The sequence below is a fragment of the Colossoma macropomum genome, unplaced genomic scaffold (genome assembly GCF_904425465.1).
Source record: "Colossoma macropomum unplaced genomic scaffold, Colossoma_macropomum, whole genome shotgun sequence".
Taxonomy (NCBI): Eukaryota; Metazoa; Chordata; class Actinopteri; order Characiformes; family Serrasalmidae; genus Colossoma; species Colossoma macropomum.
The window spans coordinates 20859-47468 of record NW_023496038.1 but is presented as its reverse complement, the minus strand read 5'-3'; the positions used below and the strand labels follow the sequence as shown (position 1 = coordinate 47468).

The following is a 26610-nucleotide window of genomic DNA, read 5'->3' as shown; positions in this document are numbered from 1 at the left end:
GGTCTCTATCCAGGTTGTAGGACGAGGGGAGTGGTACTTAAACGCCTCACATGCAGGAATGGGGTAAAAGCCCTCCTCCATCTCATCTGAAGAATGATTTGGTAGATCAGTCTTTGAGGCAAACACGAGTTGACAGACAGGTGGAGTCAAATCATATACAGAGTTTTGAAGCAGAATGACGACACTCAAGTCTATAATGTAGAACCTTGTGTTGTTAGTCTGCTTCACGTTTCTGTATGTCATTTGAATCCAGCTGTCTGCCGACTTGTATTTGCCTCAAAGACCAACATTCCTCACAAGCACCCGATCACCTTGACCTTGATCTCTGACATTATATCATACCTCAGTATTTTTCTCTGTGCTACCTTCTCACTGTTTGACAGCCAGCTTATAACTCTCCCAAAGGCTGTCCTGTAATCTCTTCACATGTTGCTAATGTGACTCTTTTCTAGGCCTTACATTGGTTAAACCAAAGGAAAGGTCAATGGGAAGGCTTGGTTGTCTGCCAAATGTAAGCTGGTGGGGAGAGAATCCAGTGTTGTCATTTTTGGTACAACTATAAGAGTGTACCAGTGACTGGACAAAATCTCTCTACTGGATTAACACATGGACTCGTTAGGAAGAACAAGCTGGAAGTTGGGTGCACGAATCCACCAGTTCCACACGGTGAGAGGCAGATGACGTGTATCTCAGCCCCTCTTCGTAGGCTCATAACTCCGGATGTGAGTCTCGTATGATCTTGTGATAAGATGGAATGGAAAGGGCGACTACAGATTCAGGAAGTGTTTGAACTGGATTTCTGAGCTGGATCATCACAAAGATATTAATAGAAACACTGAAAAACATCTAATTTAACGTGTCAGCACATCTGTCGACCCCGGAGGGTTAAAGAAAGAAATTAGCAGGATAAAACCCGAGAGAGAAAGAATGAAACAAATAAATATAAACTTTAATCTACATATGAATGTCTTGGATATATATGAGACGCCTAACTGAAAGTGGCCCTTATGGCTGTAATCTGCCTAATAACAGCATCTGATTGGGTACTGTTTACATTCTAACAGAACAGGATGTTTATGAGCAACAATGAATTCTTTCACATTGTTGCATCAGTAGAAATACAAAGAAAGTCATGATTCTGCTGCAAAGAGTGCCCTTTATTGAACACACCAGCAGAATCCAGAACATACAGAACACTAAATTTGTGCGGGTTGTCACTACTAGCCACACACTTCACTCCAACAGTGATCACCCCCCCCCACAAAATCCCCAACTAAACCCACACCCTAACACACAATAACACAAGAAACAAATATACATAACCACAACTAACATACAACAACAAGAAACACACAATTAGTCTCCTTGTTGGAGGGTGGGCACATACCATGAGCCTTTGCGTGTGAGCATTTGCATAGCCATGCCTCCAAAGTCAAGTCAGTAACAGAACGCTACAATATCACACTAAAGAAAAGGCTTTGAGGAAAAACCTGCTCTTTTATACAGTTAAAGTATAAACCAGCTTTTTTCCCTTTTGAATAGACAGATAAATTAGTAAACACTCAGAATCACCACCAGATTTGAAATTTAACACAAAAAGGTTTCATTACTACATGAAGCAAACCAAACAGGCTAAATTTGAGTCTCACCCTTAATGGAAATTTCATCTTCCGAGTCTCACTCACTCAGGCTGAGGTGTCCGAGCACCATGACATCATCAGGCAGGCTGGGCCATTGGGCTGACTCTGCTCAGACTGCAGCTTACATTCCAACAGTATGGACTCCAGTCTGGAGGTCATAACATGGTGGAGGAGGCAGGAGGAGAAAGAAACAGCCTCCCTGACCACTCCACTTCTCCAGATCCAGAACAAGTGTTCTCAATCACAGCACATCAGTCCTTATTACCACATCACAGATGCCACACAGCTCTACAGAGGTTAAAGTTCACCTATTCAGGTGCAGCAGAAGAAACGAGTCCAGTTCAGTCAACATGCTGCAGAACTCCGGCAGGGAAGCTGTGCTTTCACAAATTCCTGTGGAGCCCCTGTTTCTGTCTAAAATATTTAATGTCATGGAGGATTTTTGTCCCTTTAGCCTCATACAAACATGAACAAAACCAAAATGATCTCTAGTCAAAGAAAACCGAGCACTCACAAACATAGTAAAGATGCCAGTTTCCATTATGTTGCTGTGATGGGGACTTAAAGTGCAGCCATGAGCAGACAAACAAGTTGGTAAATACCGGAAAGAGCAACATTTACTTTAAGAAAGCAAGACAGGATTGTTATTGTTATTATTAATTTTTATCAAAACAATTGGGACGAGGCAACAAAAGACTGGTAAAGTTGTGAAATGCTGAAAAAAAAACATAATAGGCATAATTAGGTCTAAAAAGAGCATCTCAGAGAGGCTACGTCTTTCAGAAGTAAAGATGGGGAGGAGTTCACCACTCTGTGAAAGCTATCAAAAATAGCAAGAATTTTGGGGGTTTCATCATCTATGGTACATAATATCATTAAAAGACTATCATTAAAAGAGAATCTGGAGAAATCTCTGTATGTAAGGGACAAGGCCAAAAACCAGTATTTGCTGGCCGTGATCTTTGGGCTCTCAGGTGGCACTGCATTAAAAACAGACACGATTCTGTAGTGGAAATCACTGCATGGGCTGAGGAACACTTCAGAAAACCACTGTCTGTGAAAACAGTTCATCACTGCATCCACAAATGCTGTTAAAACTCTAAAACACAAAGAAGAAACCAAATATAAACAGGATCCAGAAATGCTGCCACTTTCTCTGGGCCTGAGCTCATTTAAAATGGACTGAGAGGAAGTGGAAAAGTGTCCTGTGGTCTGACGAATCAACATTTGAAATTCATATTGAAAATCATGGACACTGTGTCCTCCAGGCTGAAGACCACTCAGCTTGTTATCAGTGCACAGTTCAAAAGCCAGTATTCATGATGGTATAGGGGGGCATTAGAGCACATGGCATGGGTGACGTGCTCATCTGTGAAGGCGCCATTAATGCTGAGTAATATATACATGTTTTGGCAACATATGCTGCCATCCAGACGACGTCTTTTTCAAGGTAGACCTTAATTATTTCAGCAAGACGATGCCAAACCACATTCTGCATGTATTACAGCAGCATTGCTCCATATTCAAAGAGTCCAGGTGCTAAACTGACCTGCCTGCAGTCCACACCTGTCACTCTTTGAAAACATCTGGCACGTTTTGAAATGAAAAATACAGCAAATAAGCCCCCGAATGGTTAAGCAGCTGAAATCCTGTCTCAAACAAGAATGGAAAACATTTCACAAACTACAGCAGTGTCTCCTCAGTTCCCAAATGCTTACAGAGTGTTGTTGTACACATTTTTGGGATGTGTTGCTGGCAACAATTCAAAATGATCATATATTTTTCAAGAGAATATTTACATTAACATCAATATTTGATTTGTTGTCTTTGTACTAGTTTCAATTAAATATGGGGTTTAAATGATTTGCACATCATTGCATTCTGTTTTTATTTACACTTCACACAGCATCCCAACTTTTTTGGAAACAGGGTTGTATATCAGCAATACTAGAAAAGCTTAAACCTGTAAATGTCTTGTGGTTGGATGCTTTAAAAATATGTACAATGTCTACATTTGGGAGAAAAGTGTCTCACGCAGAGTGACTGAAGGCTGATCCACTTCAGATGATATTCCATCGGTCCTTTAATCAAATCTCTCTCTAAGACGGATCCAAATCGAAGGAAGCTGATTCATTCAGAGATGGCGAGCAGCTGTGTGCAGCATCTGCAAAACACATTTCTTTTATCCACTTCTTTCTATAAATCTCCCTTTCTGCTTGTTCAGCTGATTTTCATTTTAGATTTTCTTCCTCCACTGAGGACAAATAATCTACTCTCCACATTCCACTCCTGTTACACTTTCAGGGCCAAACTACAATTTAGCACTTGTACGTTTATTGAGTCTAAATATATTTTTCTGCCAAAACTGTGATGAGTGTAATTTTAAAGAATTTGCATGACTATGTTAACATTTGTGAATTTAAATTTTATGAGGTCACGTTTCCCGTTTTATCACTTTTCACTCATTTTACACTGTTCTGCCTTTTCAAATCATAAAAATAGTTAAACTATTAAAACATTTCAAGAAACATAAAGAATAAAGAAAAATCAGACAGTTGCAGATCATTTTTCTGTCTCTCTCTCTTAGTCAAGCACGAAAAATTCTGCAGCAGTTCTTGGCAAATGGCCTCCTCAGCAGCTCATGATACATCACGTCCTCCATTCTCAGTGCCAGCTGTGGCCTGCGATGATTCAGTGATGAAGCAAGATGATTCAACAATGCACTCCATTGATGGGTTCACTAACCAACAGCTCATGTTTTTAACGCTGATCCTGGTTACCATGACTACCATTAAACTTCATATGTCACTGTACATATTCATGACTGGAAAAACTGTGAATGTAGAACAGAAGGAACTACCAGCATGGGAAAATATGACAATGTGCATTGATTTATTACATTCTGGAAACGACTCTCCCACTTTAGAAGTAACACTACTTATTCAGAAGCTTATTTATGGCCCCTTGTCATGTTGAGCTGGACAGTAATTACTCATTAATGTACTCATTAGACATAAAATCTGAATTTCCTGTCAAAGGTGTGCATGTAAATTCAGTAATACACAGAGTCTCTGAGTGGAAATGAAGAAAAAAGAATGAAAACGATGGGATGGTGGAAAAATATCTGGCTAATTTAGTCAGTTAATTTCTAAAGTTTGATTCTGTTAACATTTTATTTTTAAAATCCTTAAAAAAAATCTCACTGTTGGAAACAATATTTCCAACATCAGTTGTACAATTTGGCAAACACTCACCATGCTACAAAAGCTTCCACCAGCAGGGGCAGCCACTAAGTGGCTGACCTCACTAATGCTCAATCAAATCTTCACAGCAATGTTCCAACATCCAGTGTAAAGCCTCCCCAGAAGAGTAGAGGCTGAGGGACAAACTCTGTTAATACTCTTGATTTCAGAAACTTTTAAACATACAAACACTGGAGTGTGTAGAAATGTTCAGACAATAAGGACTAAACTTCAATAGAAAATGTTTGGATTTTAATTGTTTCCATTGTTGTTTCTTTACAATGCATGACCAGCAGATGTTGCTAGTGTGCAACACACTGAGCATTTTCTGGACAACTGGGGAAACATGGATGATGATGTAACTGATAATCCAGATATTTTTTATAGTTGCAAACAGTTTATATTAATTTCTTTCTCTATCGTAGAAATCTTTTTTTCACTTACCCCTCTACCCAACAACCCCCTCCAAACCCCTAAACCCCAAACCCATGTCTCCCATATCTTCTTTCCTTTCTGTTGCATAATCTTTACAAAAGGAAAGCTGGAGTTTCTCAGTCTCTGCTAGCCTGCAAACCTCCCTGTGTCCCTAACAAGAGTGACGGAGTGTTCAGCCCCGTGTGTGCGCTGTTCTGTCCATCATGGCGGCATGTTAACAGGCCTTAATGTGATGACATTTAGAAATGAAGCTGCAGGCAGGGAGACACACAGAACAGACTGGAAGAAACTGGAACACCAGAAAAGACAAAGAGCAACTGAGACATGGACTAAACTTTATAGTACTTGGTTTAGATTAAAGCTGCAGAGCTGAACTGACTGGATCTGTTTGAGCTTTTATGTGTAATAAACTGGGAATGAATATGTGGTGAGAAGCGCTGATACTGTGAGAGCTGGAGAAATATATTTCACTACAAACTAGCAGCTGAGCTGAAACTGTAAAGAGAGCGAGCTGATCTGGATCAACATAAACATGATAAACATTATAATCATGACATATCTGCTCTTATCTGCCTGTGTTTTACAGACAGCTCCGATGTTTCCACTCTGCTGTTCATGCACACATTTCTGATTGGCTGTTTGAATCTCTCACTGAGTTCGTCTCTGACGGTCTCACACTACAGGACTCGTGAACATTTAGAGCCGTAAATATCAAACGTTTGATAAAATCTGAGGCTCTCTGATCACGCTAGAGTTTGATCTGGGAGCTAAAGATTCACTCGTTTCTCCTCCCCCACTACAGATCATCCACACTATCCAATCAAGATCCTGACCCAGAGAATCACTTCACATTGTGGAAAATCAGGCATGGTGCACTTCAGGCCCAGATTAAACTGTAAAGTTTAAACTACAGCTGTAGATCTGTGGTTAGAGCTGTAGTTGCTGGTGACTATCATCAATTCTGGATGTTTGAATTGAACAAGACAAACACTAAGAAGTTTGAGTGTTTTGTTCACAGTCTTGCTCTTAAATAATACTGCGTCTATTGGTTCTCTTAGACGGTTCTCTTATAAGAAGCTCACCTGGTAAAGTGAGGTATGAGCAACGCACACAGAGTTCAGCTCCTGTGTAGGCCATCGTCTGACGTCTGCTTTCTCCAGCGTTAACACAATGTAGTGGGTTAACACATCCAGCGACAGTGACTGTGTGTCCAAACTGCACTTGTCTTGTCTTTAGCCAGTGGATTTTTACAATGGAAATGACATTATTTACATTTGAAACAATATTTCTTGCAAAAAAACAAAGTTAATATTTTAAGTTACTAAATCAAAACATAAATACATGTAGCCCAATCTCAACGCTGTGGCGTAGACTGATACACTCACTGGAAGTAATTTTACTTTCATAGGTCTAAATAACATGTAATTTTTGCTCTTGTTCATCATACAGAAAGTTATATTTTCTTTGCACAAGTTAGGCTATAGTTTAATGCCATTCTGGCAGTTTATTTGCTGCAAATTCCATTAAAGACACAGCTGACCATGGTTCCAACTAACGTGGCTCAGGCTGCTGTGGTCCGACTGAGCTGCGATGTTTTTGGGAAACAGTCATTGGCTGAATGTTGGTTAGTTCAACGATCTATCGCATTGATGTTGGATCCATCGATTCAGAGGTGACTTGTGTTGTTTGGGAAACACACCCCAGGCTGCTGACGCTTGACCAAACAATTATTCCATGATCCATCAAAGGCTAAAATCATATGCACTGCTTTGCTATTATTTTATTAATTATTTTACTCATCTGCTGTTATTATTAGCAGCTTGTGCTGTAAGAATGATATGAGAGTCTTTTAAAGGTCAAATGTTAGTTTAATTGTGCAGACAGTGCAGTGCTGTTGTGATGTCAGAAGACAACATGCTCTGATGATGAATTCTGTTGTTTGGGACAATCAGATAAATGCAGCCCCACCAGCACCTGAACAAAACTGAACCAGAACTCATTTGTAAGGGGGCCGAGACCTGTGATTTCTGGCAGACCCTGGTTTAGTTTTTTGGTGTGAATGGAGATGGGTAGAGTGTTCACACTTGTCAAAATGAACTGAACTGAAGAAAAAAATTTGATTGGTCTGCACTGAACAATGTAGGCATGAAAGCATCCTGACAACACATACACACACATGCCTCTAATGAGCATAACAACAGTTCAGCTTCAACAAGCCTTTTCAGGTACCTCAATCAGACCCCAAAGACTACCTGATAGAAACCTGCAGAACGTCCTTCTCTGCTGGTCCAGAACTTCCCAGGCCGTTCGGAATTCTGGAATCAAAGTACAATTACTATTCAGCTACCACTGCTGCATGTATCAAAAAAATTTCTGAAGAAGCTCCTTCTGTGTCAGCAGACTCTGACTTCTTATCAAGCTGGTGACACTATCGAGGTCTTGGAGCACTGCAGGTGTCGTTTGGTTTCAAAACCAAGGTGTGAAGGTGTGAAAAACAGGGGGTGCTGGGGGTTCTAACCTTATATTTAACCTCATGGACCCCCTGAATGTCTCAAAATCAAAACTTTCGGGGGTATCTGAAAATAAACTTATGATGATGTCATTCCATCCATTGGGGAAAAACAGACGCTCACATCCAGATTCAGTGAAGCTCATTGTTTATCTGCTTCCCCCACAATCAGCTTCTGTCTTTGGTGTTCTAAATTAACTAGAGCTGCAGCACCGCTCTGCCTCAGGGTGGCGCTGTAGCAGAGTTGGTCCTTCATAGCCTAGAAACTGTAACTCTGCCCGGATTCCTCTGAAAAACTTTACAATGAGCTGCAGCAGATCTGTAAATCTGAAAACTCGCCCAGTTTCCCAAGAGTTTGGAGTGAAGAGTGACTGTTCCTCATTTCTCACACTGAAGACAGAAGAGGAGACGAGGAAGATCTCAGTTAATGTGAGGAAGAGCGCAGAACCGCACTAGAACAGAGACTCTACAGAAGAGGAGACGAGGAAGATCTCAGTTACTGTGAGGAAGAGCGCAGAACCGCACTAGAACAGAGACTCTACAGAAGAGGAGACGAGGAAGATCTCAGTTACTGTGAGGAAGAGCGCAGAACCGCACTAGAACAGAGACTCTACAGAAGAGGAGACGAGGAAGATCTCAGTTAATGTGAGGAAGAGCGCAGAACCGCACTAGAACAGAGACTTTACAGAAGAGGAGACGAGGAAGATCTCAGTTAATGTGAGGAAGAGCGCAGAACCGCACTAGAACAGAGACTCTACAAAAGAGGAGACGAGGAAGATCTCAGTTAATGTGAGGAAGAGCGCAGAACCGCACTAGAACAGAGACTCTACAGAAGAGGAGACGAGGAAGATCTCAGTTAATGTGAGGAAGAGCGCAGAACCGCACTAGAACAGAGACTTTACAGAAGAGGAGACGAGGAAGATCTCAGTTAATGTGAGGAAGAGCGCAGAACCGCACTAGAACAGAGACTTTACAGAAGAGGAGACGAGGAAGATCTCAGTTACTGTGAGGAAGAGTGCAGAACCAGACTAGAACAGAGACTTTACAGAAGAGGAGACGAGGAAGATCTCAGTTAATGTGAGGAAGAGTGCAGAACCGCACTAGAACAGAGACTCTACAGAAGAACAGCTGATAAACAAACATTTACTGACATTGAAGCATCAGCGCCTCTATGGAGAGAGAGTTAGCAGACAGAGAACATGGGACCCCTAAATACCAGGGGGGGTTTCACACTGAAAAACTCATAGTGTAAAAAACGTGTGGGCCGTATTAAAGAAACTACTCCTCCTTCTGTCTTAAGTGAAGATCTGACAGATCAAGATAGGATAATTCATATTATAGAAGCAAATCTGATCTTAATTTAGGAATTTTATCTGATCTTACAGCATCTTTTCTCATCTCAAGTTAGGAAATCTTAACCTACTCGATTGAAGCTGACAGTCAGCTGTCATGTCTGTTTCACCAACAGCTGAAGCAAGTAATCGAACTAATGTTAAAATGTGAGTTAAGCTGTCGTTACTGACGTAAAAAAGGTCAAACAGAACTAAAGAGTGATAAACTGTGAGTTGTGAATACTATGAGAGCGCCCCCTGCTGTTTATCAGAGCGTCGCCGCTCCCCAGTTTCAGTCTCCATTCTCCAAACGCTTTAGCCGAGCGCGCTAACGTTACTCCTCCTAATAAACAGACACACGTTCAGCTCCGTCTCCTCATTATTCACCACCATCACTGTAATATTTCATCATCAACATTAACACACGAAGGTGATCAGAGGGGCGGTGGAGATCGAGTCTGCAGCGTCTGAGATCTTTAAAACGCAGAGTTAGAAAAGAAAATCATCTCACAGTGAAAGCAGCGTTTTACAGTAGGAATAAATGGAGCTCATTATGCTGGTAGTGAACTATGCTGCTGACTCAGCTGCCTAAAAACCATAGAAACGGACCTTAAACAGAAGTGAGGACCCTGTTGGGGTTCATCCTAAAGTTAGGACAGGATTTAGGAGGTTTAGTCTAGTTAGGATGTTTGTGTGATGCTGTTTTCTTATCTGGAGTTCATGATCAGATTATGAAGTCAGGAACTGTTATTCTGGAACAGCTACTGTCTGAAATTCAGTCCATACTGAAGTTGTCATGGAGACTAAACACATCAGACTTCAGAGTTAAGATGTTTCTGTAATATGACTCCTGGTGTCCAGACCCTTCACTGTAACACTGCACTGACATACAAACAGAACTCATGACTGCAGCCATCCTGGACGTACAGTATGTTCAGATATTCTGTCACTACGTTTTAGCAAACTGTCCACTCTGGGAAAGTGAGATTTATTTGTTTATGTTTGTGTTGTTTAAGATTGGTCAGATGTTTTTCAAGAAAAAAAAAACTGATGGCTTTTTGGACTCACTGGGCTCCTCCCTCCACTCTTAATTGGACATGTGATAAGCAGTGCTCTCTGCCTCTTTGGCTCAGACCGTCTGGTTGAGTTCACACAGGATTGTGTCAGGCGGCTCAGACAGACGTCAGGTAACTATGGTACTTTGTGTTTGCTGTAGAGATACAGTTTAAAAGATTCTAACAGGTGAACTGGTGCTACTAGTCTTACAAACTGAGCACATATTGGTCTTTTATTTATTTAGTTTTACTTATTTATTTATTTACTGATTATTACACAGAACTATGTGAATTAGGTACTGAACTCTCTTTCCTGTGGATAAATTATTCTGATGAAAATCTCTGAGTTTTATATTTTTTCAGTTGACCCTGATATGAAACTGAAAATGACACTTGAAGCTGTTTTTGTATTTTGGTTATTTCACTTCAGTGAATAGTTATTGGTGAAAATATTTGTCTTTGTTTACAGGACACATGTGTCCTACTGTGATTGAGTGTTTAATGGTTTACAGTTAAGCTTAAACCAAAGAAAATCACTTCTGGGACAATTACTCAACTATTTTATTCAATATATAAGAATATCTGATGAACTTGTTAGTTCAGAGGGCATCCAAGCAAAATGTCAGGACTCTGGGAAAGTTAAAAACGCTGGTCAGTGGTTCAAAGTGGCTGATATGTGGTGTGTTTGTTAAAGTCTTAATTAAAATATTTTGCATGTAAAAATCTGTCATTTTGAAAGAGGTCAAATGCACAAAAGCCTTTTTGCTTCAAGAAGGCACTAAAAGCCTCTGCAGTCTGACATTTTTCTGTTTCACCAGGAGAGAAACAGCTTTAACTTGTTCTACTCCATATGAATGAAATCACATCCCTGTTCTGTTGATTTTCTAAGCAAAAATAAGTACATATTCTCTGTAGAGACACCTCTGCACATTTTAATACACAATGTTTATTCACTGAATTTCACATATTTAACGTGTACAGGGAACATAAATGTGGTATTAGTGTGCAAGTTTTAGTGCACAATTTCTTTTTATTTGCTGAGATTAACATGTTGAAAAAATGATAAAACTTAAAATGTGGCCTGAACAAATCCTATTATGGTATATTTTATTATATTTTTTATTTAATTTTTTCAACATGTAAAAGAAATTGTGCACATTTTTGCTAAATTTTTGCAGAACATATTTAATTTACTGTAGTGGATGTATTAACTTATTTTAACCATCCTCAGCATCTTTCCTTTACATTGACTTGCACTGATATTTAAACACAACTAGCTAATATTTTGCCAGAACAATCAATGAGCTCATAATATTCATAAGTATAAATAAATATAAATACATTTTATTTTTGCAAATAAGCAACAATATTTGTCATCTGTTCGCTCACGTAGGGCTTGAAAAATGTTTCTACCATGACTTCTTGAGCGGCTGCTCTCTCCCTCTCCCTCTCCCCCTCTCTTTCTTTCTCTCCCTCTCTCTCTTTCTCTCTCTCTCTCCCTCTCTTTCTCTGTCCCTCTCTCTCCCTCTCCCTCTCTCTCTTTCTTTCTCTCCCTCTCTCTCTTTCTCTCTCTCTCTCCCTCTCTCTCTTTCTCTCTCTCTCCCTCTCTCTCTTTCTCTCTCTTTCTCTCCCTTTCTTTATCTCTCTCTTTCTGTCTCTCTCTCCCTCTCTCTCCCTCTCCTTATCTCTCTCTTTCTCTCCCTCCCCCTCTCTTTCTCTCTCTCACTCTCTTTCCCTCTCTTTCTCTCTCCCTCTCTCTCTCTCTTTCTCTCTCTCTTTCTCTCTATTTCTCTCTCACTCCCTCTCCCTCTCTCTTTCTTTCTCTCCCTCTCTCTCCCTCTCTCTTTCTTTCTCTCCCTCTCTTTATCTCTCTTTCTGTCTCTTTCTCTCCCTCTCTCCCTCTCCTTATCTCTCTCTTTCTCTCCCTCCCCCTCTCTTTCTCTCTCTCCCTCTCTTGCCCTCTGCCTCTCTCCCTCTCTCTCCCTCTCTTTCTCTCTATTTCTCTCCATGGCAGAAGCCGAAGAAAATGTGTCTTTTAAATTATATTATAGGGAGAGCAAAATTAGCTATATGGAAGATGAGGAAGAATAAGGCCACAGGTGCTGGCTGTGTGAATCCTGAGCTGATGTTAAAGTGGCTGATGGCAGAGTGGATTGGATTGGAATATGAGTATTATAGGCTGGTAGACCAGGTAGAGGTGTTCAGCGATGTGTGGGGACAGAGTGATGTACTGTGCTGTGTTGATGATGATTCTCACCTAGTCTTCAAGTTTTAACTGTGTTTTAACTTCATATATCTGGATGAATCTGTTGTGATAAAGGTGTAATTATATTGATGTAATAAAGATGTGTTAAATCTAAAAATCTCTCTCTCTCTCTCTCTCCCACTCTCTCTCATAAGATCACGGCCAGCAAATACTGGTTTTTGGTCTTGTCCCTTACATACAGAGATTTCTCCAGATTCTCTGAATCTTTTAATGATATTATGTACCGTAGATGATAAAAAGCAAAAGTTCTTTGCTATTTTACGTTGAGAAACGTTATTCTTGAATTGTTGCACTATTTGATGGTGCAGTCTTTCACAGAGTGGTGAACCCCTCCTCATCTTTACTTCTGAAAGACTCCGCCTCTCTGAGATGCTCTTTTTATACCCAGTCATGTTACTGACCTGTTGCCAATCAACCACCAGGTGTTTTTTTTTAAGTGTTACACAACTTTACCAGCCTTTTTTTGCCCCTGTTTCAACTTTTTTGGAACGTGTTGTTGGCATCAAATAAAAAATGGACAAATATTTTTCAAAAAACAATAAAAGTTCTCAGTTTCAACATTTGATAAGTTGTCTTTGGAGCATTTTCAATGAAATATAGGGTTTAATTGATTTGCATATCATTGCATTGTTTACATTTTTTACAGCATGCCAACTTTTTTGGAAATGGGGTTGTACTTAGAATGAAATATCTGTTAGTGTAAATGAGTGTAACATACCTTAACAGTTAAATCATTAAATCTATCTAATGTTAAATGAAGTGCATTAGCTCACTCTGCTGCATTAGAGATCTCTGATTGAGCAACGCTGCAGTGGAGAGGAGTGATTTTTTTTCCCCATCAGAAAAGCAGGTTTCATAGTTTTGATCCTCATCTGTCTCAAAAAAATCACTGTATTAATGCTTATCTCTCACTATTCTATTCAATCAAACAGATTAAAGTCTCATAAATGGACTTTGGTAGCAAATGTCTCTGACCTGTGTGTCTCCACCCATATCAGGGAAGCGGTTGTGATTGTGTGTAAACTGTCTAAAATCCGACTGTGACGGAGTCAGTAACTCTACTCTGTGTGTCTGTTCATTAGTGCATCAGTGCACACTCAGCTTACATCACAGCAAGTATCAGACTGTTAGTGTCTGTGAATTTTTATGAGTGTGAGTAAATGAACACAGTATCGGACCAATACCTGATAGCAGTATTCGGTATCGATGCGTCCCTGTTAAAAGTATAACACCACGCAGACCCTTAATGCTCTCCTACTTCAGTCAACTGTTTTCTGTCCCATTTCTTCAAACACAGGTCAGTGTGAGGTGGAACCGAAAGCTGCCCTATGGTCAGATCACTTCCACACAGAGAAACTTAAAGCCGCTGTGCTGTTCTCCAGTTTAAGTGGGTCTGTACTGGAGAAACAAGACGTACTGAAAGTTGTCGATACTTTCATAGGTCTCCTCACTACTCACTGAAAATTATGATGATGACCACAATTGGTGATGAGACAAAACTGGACCTCTCCAGACTTACAGACGACGAGGCCAGACATGTATGGCAGGTGGTCCAAAGGGACTTCAACCTCCGGAGAAAAGAAGAGGACAGACTTGGGTAAGACATCCCTTTACTGCACTAAATATCCAAAAGTGTGTTGACAGCAGCTTCCATTGTGGCGTTCAGCTACGAGAGCATCATGGCATTGGATGATCAGTTCTGTATCACAAAAGCCACTCCAACTCATCCAGTGCTGGGGGGGCTTTTTACCCCTCTAGCCCACAATAGGCATTGGGTATGGTGACCTTAGGCTCAAGTGCAGCTGCTCCACATTCTATTGGTCAGTGCTTTTTATGGAGACTATAGAAGCTGTGTGAACATCTGTGTCAGCAGTGAAAGCACCTTAAAATAAAATACAGTTAAAATAAAATTATCAAATTCCCTCATTAGAAGGGCTGACTACAAACTTATTATTATTTTAAGTAATAGTTTAGCGGTGTTATTTATATTCAGCACCTTTGGGAAAATGTCTAAATAAAACTAAGTTTTTTTTTTCTGTAAAACTTACGCATTACAATTGTTTATTATTTATTTAGTGCCATCAGTTGGTTTTGACTCCTGATGACTAAATTGTTTGTCAGAATGTCCAGTCTTCTGTTTGGGTCTTTGGGTCTTTAGGCCTTCTTAATTTGCTTGTTTATGATGTCTCTGATTGTGTTCATCTATCTTGCTGCTGCTCATTGTCTTCCTCTTTTACCTTCAGCTGTTCCAAGCAGTGGTGTAACTAGAGGGGGGCAGGGTGGGCAGTGGGCTCATGGTGACGGGGAGCCCATGGCGACTGGCCCCCCAGTCTTTTTTATGGGGCCCCTTCAGGCTTGGACTGCCCATTGGGAATACCGGAGAGAGTTTCCGGCTGCCAGTCTGACTCGTCAGTGATGTTAGTGCAAAAGATGATCTAGACTTGAGCAGCGCAGCAACATTATTGATTTTTAGACTGTAGCTCACTGAGTTCATTAACAAAGGCACTTCCAGCTTTTCTTAAAAAGTACTCCTCATTCTGCTTCCGACACACTTAAAAATGATGATTCTTCAAAGGTTCTGTAGTAAAGAAAATAGTTTTATATAGAACCATGAACACTCAAAGAACCATTTGCATGATTAAAGGGTTCTTTGCATCATGAAAGGGTTCTTCAGATTGCTGGAGAATGTGTTGTATATGGTTCTACATAAAACCTTTTAACCATTGCATGATTGCAGTATGCAAAGAACTGTTGAATCATGCAAAGGGGGGGTGTTCTGTATGAAAATGTTTGTGATTCCTACACTGTCACCTGATTCTGATGTAAATACCCTCTAAAGCAGAAAACCTGCACTGTGAGCTCATCTTCATTATTTAGTCTTGTTGCCAGGATGCTTTGGTAGACAGATAAACATTTATCAGTGCAAATATTTTTATAAATCCAAATATTTATGGGCCTGACTGTATGTCTGTCACACAGGACAGGTGTAATTTGTTTTTTTTTCTTTCTTCTGTGTCCTCTTAATGATCTTAAAAGATCATGATCCACAAGAGTTGGTCAGTAAATTCCAGAGGCCTGAGGATATTCTTCTTTGTCTGAGGTGACTCTCTGAAACAGATCAAACAGATTAAAACTGCTAATAAATGTGGAGCTGCATCTCCGCCTCTTCAGGGTCAAATGCTAAGCGAAGCTGCTCGATGTTGTCTGAGCTTTGAGAAACTGTCCGGAGTGAAATGAGCCGAGAAACTAACAGCTCTGAGTTAAAGCTGTTGAGATCCTGTTAGAGATGTGGGAGCTTAAGTTCCTGTTTGCCAGCTAGTTTAGAGAATTTTCTGTTCCACCTTAAATGGTGCTCTGCAGTTACATTCTGGCTGTAGCATTTAAGGTGGAACAGAACATTCTATTAAGAAGCTGTGAACAGGAAGCCCTTCTGCCTGGTTTAAAGATGATCATCAGCTGCTGAAAGTTTGGTTCTGGTGAAGGGAATGAAAATTGCCGACGTTCCTTCACAGCCTGGAGCTGCATTTCTGCATACAGTCGGCCATTTTCATTGCTGCTGCTCTGTTGTCATTGTTTCGCTGAGCTGGTGTATGTAAAGTTTGGGGGCATAAATATTAATGAGTGAAGACTGTTACAGCACAGTTTAGAATTCTGGAATCGGCCCGTTTTACCGCCCTCTTCTGCGAATGCCCTATTTATATCTTTGTATCTGAAGGAGGAGACAGCAGTGTTTGAGGCTAACAGTGTGGCAGTTCCAGGTACTGAATTCTTCTTATTCAACTCTGCCAATGTGAACACAGCGACCACATGAGCTGGTGTGAGAAGCATAAAACTTGAACTTGTGAGCAACAGAGGGAAAAAGCATAACCTGGTTTGTCCAGAAACCAAAAGAAACGTCAGGACCTCCGTAAAATGTGAAGGAGACTCCAAAGCTTTTCTTCACACTGTAGATGGATCAGGACCTGTTAGCAGCACCCAGTCTGCCCTGAAATCATTTAAATATGAGACTAAACCAAGACTGACAGTAATTACAGTGGGGGGCTGTTACATAGCCAGGACCACTGAGCTTTGTTTTATCCTGCATGCTGTGTGATCTTACTGAATGTAGTCTTTCCTCACTCTTGGAATTTTTATACAGGAAGTGAGTGTGTGCATCCAGATTCCACTCATTTTAAAGGAGATAATAGGATTTGTCCCACTTAGCATGCCAAGCAACATCACATGATGACGTTTATGCCTCACTTCTTTCACAGCGCATTCCAGAGCAGAGACGAGCTGAAAATAGATGGGTGGAAATTTCATTTTAATTCAGTATTTGCTCCAACAAAGACTCACAGTTCTCTAGAAAAGTCACCACACGTAGCATTCACAGTCATAGCTGCTGAAGTGGAAATATGAATATGAAACTTTTAGGAATGTTTCCACTGTATGAACTGTACAAACCACATTAAATCCCTGAAAAGGAGGTGAAAAGTTTGACATAAAGATGCTTTAATGACTGTGGAATAAAATAACCTGAAGTTCAGTATTTTCACACTTGTGTTGTTCATCATGTGTGAAATCTAACATGATTTTTACTCTGAAAACTGTTTAATTACAATAAACTGTTGCAGGGTAAGACTAAGCCCACTAGTCCTTATATGAACATTCATAAGTAGACCCCAAACCCCCCTCGCTGTAGGCTAGGTCTTTTTCAAGCACACCCCCTGCCCCCAATTTCAAGTCGCTGCTTCTCCACATACTTTAAAACCCTGATTAACATGTACAAAAAACACAGATGTAGCCTTAATAAGCAATTTTAATTTATATTAATTTATTTTACACAGACACCTCTGCCTGTTTGTTTTCTCTCTTGTTTGGTGTTCTGACTGTTGTTTGAGTGACACTAATGCTGCTGTATAACTGTTGGCTACTTGCACTATATTCTTTCTGACTGGACTGTGTTCTGCCCTCAGTAGTGTAGGAACCTAAGGTCAGCGAGGTCATTTTTATGCAAGTGAACTGAAAAATCAAGCTTCACCAGGCTAGGTACCTGACAAGTATTCTGCAAATTACATCAGCTACATTAAAACTAAAAAGTAGCCCAATACAAGCCATACTGACCAGTCAAACTGCAAGTATTCAGAATAAGAATCTTAAATATTTAATTTATTTTTAATTAGTTATAGATATGCCTTCAATTACAAAAATAAATGTATGTGTTAAAGATATATTTAAAATGTATTTATTAGTATGTGTTATTATCTGCGTTCAGTTGTGTGTAATGAAGGTTCCAGATGTAACTAAACGTTCTTCTGTGATCTGCACTGTACTTTACATTAACCGTGTACGTCTGCAGTCAGACTCTCACACACAATGTATTTCACATAAACAAGATATCAGATCATAACTGCATTTTCACAGAGTATCAATACCCACAACACTCGCTTCTGTCATGGTAAAGGATCATTTGATCAGATTTAAAATGAACTGGAATACCATTAAAAGGAATGTGTGTGTATGTGTGGATGTATATGTCTGTGTATCTGACCTGCGATGGACTGGCAACCTGACCTGTGTATCCTGCCTTCTGCCCAATGACCGTTGGGATAGGCTCCAGCACCCCTCATGACCCAGAAGGATAAGTGGTTTAGAAAATGCGTGTGATGAAGATCATTTTGATATGAAACATATGAGTATCATGTCAAATGAAGAGCCCCAGAGGGTAACTGCCACTGTATTTTCAGGTCCAGTGACCACATTTAGGGTGGCTGTGCATTATGTGGTCATCTTAGTGTTCAGGATTTGCAGCACCATACGTTTTTAAATTCACTATAAAGAATTGAATATCAGTGTATTTATCTTCTTATTCCATCTTTATCTTTCAGTGACCTGAAGTCAAAAATAGTGAAAGAGGACACAAAGCTAGAGCTGCTGGGCTGCCAGTCCAGGCTCAGCGACTCTCTCTGTATCCGCTGCCTGCAGCCTTTCAAGTTCCTGCTAAACAGCAAACGCCAGTGCTTGGACTGTAAGCTGTTTGTGTGCAAGGCCTGCAGCCGCTTCAACAAAATAGAGCACGGCTGGGTGTGTGACCCCTGCCAAATGACCAGGTGAGTTAAAAGCTGTAGACCAGGTGTCTCTTAGTCCAGGCTGGTGGAGCACAGATCAACACTGTAACCTAAAGGTGTTTATCCTGCTTTACTAGACCTGAATCAGCAGGTCAGCATCATAATTAAAATAATTAAGGCTTTTATTAACAGAGTCAGATGTGCTAAAAAGGAGAAAATAAAATATTGTGGACTGTAGATTATTTACACTGAATGTTAAAGTACACCAGGAATAATCACTGTAGGCATGAACTGATGAGGAGCAAACAGACGAGGGCTGATGGTTCCATTTTAAATGGATATATGTATATATGTTTTTAATGTAATATTTAAGGTGGAGTTTCAGGCTGGAAAATGAAAAATCTCTGCAATCCTTAAAAAATTAAATGTTGTGAACCTAACAGCTCTCGTGAAATGTCACAGAAAGTTTTTAAAAAGTTTGCGTTAAACATTTCTGTTATGACATTCATAACCGGTGACAAACTGTGATCTTGAACCTACAATAGTGCTTGTAAAGAGTACCACGATTGTGCAACTAGGACCTAATAAGTTAAATAAAAAACAAAAATAAAACAAAATTATTAAAGAAATAAAATACAAAAGAAAAACCCTAGAATTCCTGAACTCCTTACCGCTCACCTTCATGGCCACCAACCCCAAGTATAAACCTACAAACAGTACATTAAAAATATTTGTATGACATTCACAGCACATCTTTAAAGAAGCCATTTTCTGAAGTAGAGAGAGAATTATAAATAATATCATATCATAAACCGTCGATAAATTTTTGGTAATTGCTGTGAATAAATGTTATATCGGTTTACTGTTGAGTATTTGACCAAATGTGCACTTTCCCCTCTTTGAGAAACTTCTTCTGATCCCTCCATTGCAGAGTTCTGAAAATCGGCACTCTAGAGTGGTTCCACGAGAACGTGCGTGCTCGCTTCAAGCGTTTCGGTAGTGCAAAAGTGATGAAGTCACTGTACAAGAGACTGAACGGAGAGCGAAGCTGCTCCCAGACTGACCTGAGAGGTGAGTGTGAAGATACCTGAGGCAGAGCCTCAGAGCTCGTATCTGAATGAGGTGCCTCACATGGTATGGGAAGGTTAACATATAATGTCTGGGCATTTTTCTGTCATACTGATACAAAAAAACCTATTTTAGAAGGTAATACAGAATCTATCTGACCAAACAACTTCAATGAGGATTCCCTCGACTGACACACAGCTCTGCACTGACTGAAAACAGCTAAACTATCAGAATTTCTTTTTAGTTTGATCAGCGTTCATTAACTTCTCCACTACTTATCAAAAATGCATTAATTTCAGAGTCTGAAAATCAAAATAACTTCCAAAGCCCCCTGACTTCAAAAGATTTGGTGGACGATCCTGAAAGCGAGCGAACTGGCTGGTCTGGTCACTCATGTGATTCACACAGTCACATGCCTGCTTCTGTTTCTCTGTGTACTTGGAACCAAGTGTATCTGCTTTATCCAATTTTCAAGCTCGAGCTGGCCTGAAAGAGGAGGTCAGCAGGAGAACACAGTTGTTTTCAAAGAGCACAAACGGTCCCGCCAACGCACAGACACAGTTTAAGACCCCAAATAAATTAGAGATCTTTTTATTCATCTATAATTGTATGAAAGTACTGACTGTTCAGAGAACAATGCCATCAGATTTACCATAACTATTAAAATTCCCGTAAAAAAAGAGAACATTGATAATATACTGCATTGGGTTTAAAGGTTCGGCCTGTCTTTCTATCTGTCAGTATGTTTTTTTTCTCTCCCAGAACCTCCGGAGGACGACACGCGCAGCATGCCTGACGTTCACAGTAAGTGGTCTAAAGGAAACTCATTTTGCATGTCCTCAGTTAAAAAGTGGATCAGCTAAGTCAATTAAATCAGGGGTGTCCACAGTCCGGCCCCGGGGCCAAATGCAGCCCTTGGACAGATCACAGTAAATATTCAGGAGAGAAACTAAAGCAGCTGCTTCTTTTCTTTTCTAGCTTCTTAATAGAGCAGATTCAGCAGGTCAAGAAATATGAACCCTTTAAGGAGGAACAATAATGGCTGATTATGTTGATTAATCTGATCTTCTCCTTTAATACAATGATTTATTAAAGCGGTTGCTGCACTTTTGTAATAGTTTCTCTCACAAATGAGATTTGTAAACAAGTAAACACTTAAATAGGAATTTATTTAATACATTACACACATTTTATTACTGTTTTGAATAAACAAATCAGTAATTCATTATTACAGATCCAAATCGCTCTGAATGAGCAAACCAGCAATAAAAGAATCCTCATACATCTTTTAGACAGTCATAGGAAATACAGTAGATCACAGAAAGCTCTAAGCGTGCACACCTGGTCACTCTTCTGGCAGCAGATCTATTAATCAATTTGGATCATCGCCAGATTCTCAGAATGTATCACCAGCTAGATGCTCAGTCCAGTTCATTGCTCTACATGGTTATAATATTATGGTCCTTAGTTATTTTGACACGGTCCAATCTGGCCCTCTTTGAAAAAAGTTTGGACGCCTCAGATTTAAACTTTGTGTTTTTTTTTTCCTTACATTTTTAACTGCTTAAAATCAGTTTTATTACACACTAAGGCTTATTATTCAGTAATTAGAAGGACTTCAGTGCAAACTAGCTGGACTGTTCTTAGATTGTAGAAGTGAACTTTTAGCTTGTGAACTTGTAGCATTGAACTGTTAATATTTCACAAGAAAATGCCATCATTAAATGTGTGCTTTCATTTTTATAAAACATTATGTAGATAATTTTAATTCCACTCAGGACTTTTGTACACAGTTGGGTCGCTCTGCAACCACGAGGACGAGCACTTCGACGGCCTGAGAAGAGAACCGTACAGACTGGTAACGAACTGCTGCCATTCAGCACTGAACTCATCTGTTTATGTATCAGGAATGTGTTACTCACAAGTCTTCATTCAGAGGCTCTCAAGTGAAAGACTGCCCTCTTGTGGCACCGCCTTTTATTACAGTTTTACCCAATCAGATGCATTTTCCTCAGTCAGTTAGTCTCGTTCTCAGAATTTGTTTTGGTTTTGGTGCCACAAACTGCTAAGAATGTGTGTGACACTGAAAAAGATTGTGTATCGGCACATAAATATGGAAACAACTACAACTGAAATCACTGTAGTGGCTCGTTGAGTCATTCAGTCTGTTCTGTCTAGCACAACAATACATCAACACATCAGGGTCACTCAGAATCCTCACTATCCATTGAATCCTCCAGTGAAAACACTTGGTTTTGGGTTGCCACCAGTGTGTAAAATCCCCCAACTGGGTGAACCAGTCTGTGACAGTGCCACCCTGAGGTAGAGCAGTGCTGCAGCTCCAGTTAGTTAAGAACACCAAAGACAGAAGCTGATTGTGGGTAAAGCTGATAAACAATTGCAACATAACATCATAATAAGTTTATTTTCCAGCAGCATTTATATTGAGACATTCAGTGGGTCCAAAAGGTCAACTGGGGGATCTCAGACCAGCAAGGACCCCCTATATTTCTCAGAGATATGATAATTTAATATTGATGTTCTGTGCCTCCTCTAATGGCCCGAAGTCTGATGGCATTTCTTGGCCTTCTTGACTGCAGCCTGTGGATTCTGCTCTGAGTCTGAGATGTTATAGCATTTTATAACCCAGCATACAGAGGTGATGTGCACTACTGCGTATGTGATGTGTAGTATAGTGTGTAGTATAGTACAGTATAGTATAGTACAGTAGAGTATGTGGTCATACACTTGTTCCTGTTAGTAAACATTTGTACTGTCTTTGTCTCAGAAGAGCTGTTCAGCCCTGACTCGGCCTTCTGACCTGCCTATTTTGAGAATGCGGTTAGCATTTTTGGGAAATGCATCTAAATAATTGAGACAAACTGCTAACTAGTTAAATTTTTTTTGTGACTTCTCCATTATATCCTCTTTATTCTTTTAGTTTTTTTTATTTATTTAGTTATAGTGTGTTTAGAGCATTGGGCCTCATTCTCCAAATGTTCTTAAGAAGAAATTTCTTCTTAAACCCATTTACGTAGTTCTGACGAAGATTCTGACTTACCAATGTTCTCTTATGTGGGATTTGTTCTTAGGTAAGAACAGAATCTACACACAATCAAGAGCACAAAGGAGAGAACAGTTCTGTGCTTTAAGAACACGTCATGAATCTGACGTAGACTTTTTCTTTGGATCTTTATCAGAAACACACTTAAGAACAGACTTAGGAGGATGTTGGAGAATGAGGCTCATTTAAAAGTCCTCTTAGATACTGATTTTGCCAATATTGAGTTTTTTTTATTTGGTTGAATATAAGCTGTAAGATAATGATTTCCTGATGTCTAAAACAAAGCATATTTTTTCAGTCCAGGAAAGGCAAACGACTGCTGCCAGTCGACCCTCAGGATTTTAATGTTGGGACTGATTACTCCATCCACTTTCATCATCATTCTCTCAAGGTACTGACTGAGTACATATGTTAATATGGTTAATTCCTTTAGGGCTCTGCAGTTACAGCTGGGATCCATTTTTCACCTCAAAAGATGAACACAGTTACTGAGTGGATGCACAGCTGAAACAGTATGAACATCACAGACACAGAGAGTTACGGATTCCTGTCATTTTAACCCTCTGGGGTCTGAGGTCATTCTATCTCAATTTGTTTATCTCTTCTTAATCTCTCCTTTAAAGGCTCTTCATATATCATGATCCTCATATGTTTCATATCTAAATGCTCCGTTATCTTCATCACTACTTTCCAAAACTGCTGCAGCAGCTTCAGCAGCTGTAAACTCTCTGCACGCCGTTTCACATGAGTCTCCGATGTGGACTGAATGAAGATTGAAGGGTTTCCGGCTTGATGGTCAGTCCTTAGTGATTTCCTGAGTGCCCATTGGTCAGTTTCACACAGATTGTAGACGAACATACCAATCCACCAGTTCCACACGGTGAGAGGCAGATGACGTGTATCTCAGCCCCTCTTCATAGGCTCATAACTCCAGATGTGAGTCTCGTATGATCTTGTGATAAGATAGAATGGAAAGGGCGACTCTACAGATTCAGAAAGTGTTTGAACTGGATTTCTGAGTTGGATAATATCAGAAAGATACAGAAACGAGTATTTGTCATGTGCGAGGTTTCGTGGACCCAGAGGGTTAAAGCAGTTCACTTAAGAAGAGAGAAAAGGAGCTCATGAAAGGATTATTAAGCAGCTGCTCTTTCTGTTGAACAAATGTTTAAAATGCTCCGAACACTGTTTGGAGTGATCAGTGCATGATAGGACTGTCTTTGCTCAAATGCAGCTGTGGGTTTAAGCTGAATTTAGGACATGTGCAACAGACTGTCCATTTCGTGGCTCTAATTCAGTGTTCCTGGTGCTGGAGGACCCCCACCTTGTGCATTTTGGTGCTGTTCCTGCTCTAAAACACCATTTTTAACCTTGGGCAGTGCTGAGGGGAAGATTTATGGTGATTATTGGAGCCCTGAATGTTTATTCCTAAAATAACGAAGAACAAAACAGTTAGTGAACCCCAGATGCCATTAGCCTATAGCAGCAATGATTTTATGAATTTCTTTATTGATAAAATTGAAAAAATAGACAGAAAATTCAGAATACACAGTTAAACTCTACAAACCTACTGCCTTATAATGCCAGTCTAAATCTGGAAAACATTAAAATCACTGAAGAGAGGCTGGAATCATTTACTTTACTTCAAGAAAATGAACTAGTTAAAAGTGTTTCTTCTGCTAAATCTTCTACTTGTATGCTAGATCCGATTCCTACAGGTTTACTCTAGGAAATTTTGCCAGAAATAACCAAGCCTATTTTGTCAATAATAAACTCCTCTCTTAGCCCTGGATACATCCCAAGACCTCTCGATCCCTGCGACCTATCAAATTATAGACCCATCTCAAATCTCCCCTTTATATCTAAGATCTTGGAAAAAGTTGTAGCAAAACAATTAAGTTCCTATTTGTATGGAAATCAAATGCATGAAAAATTTCAATCTGGCTTTAGGCCACATCATCGTACAGAGACAGCACTAGTAAAAACTGTAAACAATCTCTTATTATTCTCTGACCAAGAAAATGTGTCTTTGCTAGTCCTCCTTGATCTTAGCGTGGCATTTGACACAATAGACCACGCTATCTTACTAGATAGACTAGAAAACCTTGTACGGGTAACAGGAACAGCTCTTTCCTGGTTCAGGTCCTACCTCACTGATCGCTATCAGTTTGTTAATGTGAACAGGGAATCATCTGTCCTCGCAAAAGTAAAGTATGGTGTTCCACAAGGCTCTGTTTTAGGACCTGTATTATGCACATTATATATGCTACCACTGGGCACCATTAAAAGTAAACACGGCATAAATTTCCACTGCTATGCCGATGACACTCAATTATATATATCAAGCGAATCGGATGATAAAATTAAACTTGGCAAGATTGAGGACTGTATAAAAGACGTAAAAGACTGGATGTCGAGTAACTTTCTCCTTCTTAACTCCGATAAAATGGAGGTTCTACTTCTTGGTCCCAAAGCTGCTAGAAACAAACTGTCTAATTTAACACATAAACTTAACAATTTCTCAGTTGCATCAAGCTCATCTGTAAAAAACCTTGGTGTCATTATAGACCCTGATCTGTCCTTCGACACACATAACTAATATTACTAGAACAGCCTTCCTGCATCTTCGCAATATTGCTAAATTGAGAAATGCATTCTCTCTACAGGATGCAGAAAAGTTAGTTCATGCATTTATTACTTCAAGGCTAGATTACTGTAATGCCCTGCTGGCTGGATGTCCCAGCAAAAGCGTTAACGAGCTTCAGCTGGTCCAGAACGCTGCAGCCAGAGTCCTTACAAGAACCAGAAAGTTTGACCATATCAGCCCAATTTAATCAACCCTGCCCTGGTTGCCAGCTAAATTTCGCATTAATTATAAAATTCTCTTACTGACTTACAAAGCTCTAAACGGACTCGCCCCGCTGTACCTGAGTGAACTTCTCTCTCACTATGAACCATCACGCCTACTTAGATCACAAGGTGCTGCTCACTATTACTGCTGCTTACTATTAGTACCTAGAATTAATAAAGTTACGTCAGGGGGGGAGAGCTTTCTCATACAAAGCCCCCCAGCTTCGGAATAATCTTCCTGTTAATGTTCGGGACTCAGACACAGCCTCAGTCTTTAAGTCTAGGTTTTAAACTTACTTGTATAGTCAAGCCTTTGGTAATTAGTTTTCCCTGTCAGATCCAGACCTGACGGAGTCTCTGCTGCTCTGTTAATACTGAAACTAAAAACAATGACTATCACAAGGTGACTAAGTTCTAGACATTTGTTACTGCTTAAGCCTGGACTAAAACAACATTTCAGTAGTGATTCAATTAGCCCTGGACTAGGCTTAATCCATGCCTGAGAAACCAGTCCTTGGATATATAGTGAGGAAAAGTGCAGATATACACTGGTGTGATAACCCAGGCAGACTATAAGGAACCATGAGCAGAACAAACTTCATTACTAAAGAGTCCAAAAAGGCACAAAAAAGTCAAAAACCCAGAGAAGCAAGAATAGCAGATTAAAATTATCTCAGAAACAGTAAATGAAGACCTGAGAGGCCTCAAGTAAGGATCTTAAGGTGTGTGGGATCCAGTTGTAGTCATGACAACAGTTAAAACTCAGGGGACGAGGACCTCTGGTGGCAAACTTGGGTATGACCTATAACAACTTTTTCTGCCCCAATACTCCATTTATGGTTGTGGTAAAATTTGTTCTGGGCAAAGTATCAATTTAAAAGTTTTATTTCATGGCTAACAGCCTATAATCTGGAATTCTTGATCCATTTTTTTTTCACAGAAGTCAGTATGTTTAGTTGCATCTGTAACCTTCATTACACACAACTGAACACATAATAACATATTAATAAATTCATTTTAATAATACAATTAACAAATACATTTTCGGCAATTTTTATACATTGCAAAACTATATTTGATAAATACATTTGGAATATGTCTTT

At 39.8% G+C, this 26610-nt stretch overlaps 1 protein-coding gene across 1 annotated transcript in view; it reads left to right on the top strand.

Moving 5' to 3' along the window:
• Nucleotides 1-10257: 10257 nt before the first annotated feature.
• The window catches only part of mlphb (melanophilin b), a 35085-nt gene continuing 18732 nt past the window's right edge, over nt 10258-26610 (top strand). The window contains exons 1-7 of the mRNA XM_036564725.1: nt 10258-10344; nt 13776-14075; nt 18346-18567; nt 19457-19596; nt 20356-20397; nt 21387-21451; nt 22956-23048. Coding sequence (XP_036420618.1) covers nt 13945-14075; nt 18346-18567; nt 19457-19596; nt 20356-20397; nt 21387-21451; nt 22956-23048 — 693 coding nt within the window. The 5' untranslated portion in view covers nt 10258-10344; nt 13776-13944. The remainder of the gene's footprint in view (nt 10345-13775; nt 14076-18345; nt 18568-19456; nt 19597-20355; nt 20398-21386; nt 21452-22955; nt 23049-26610) is intronic.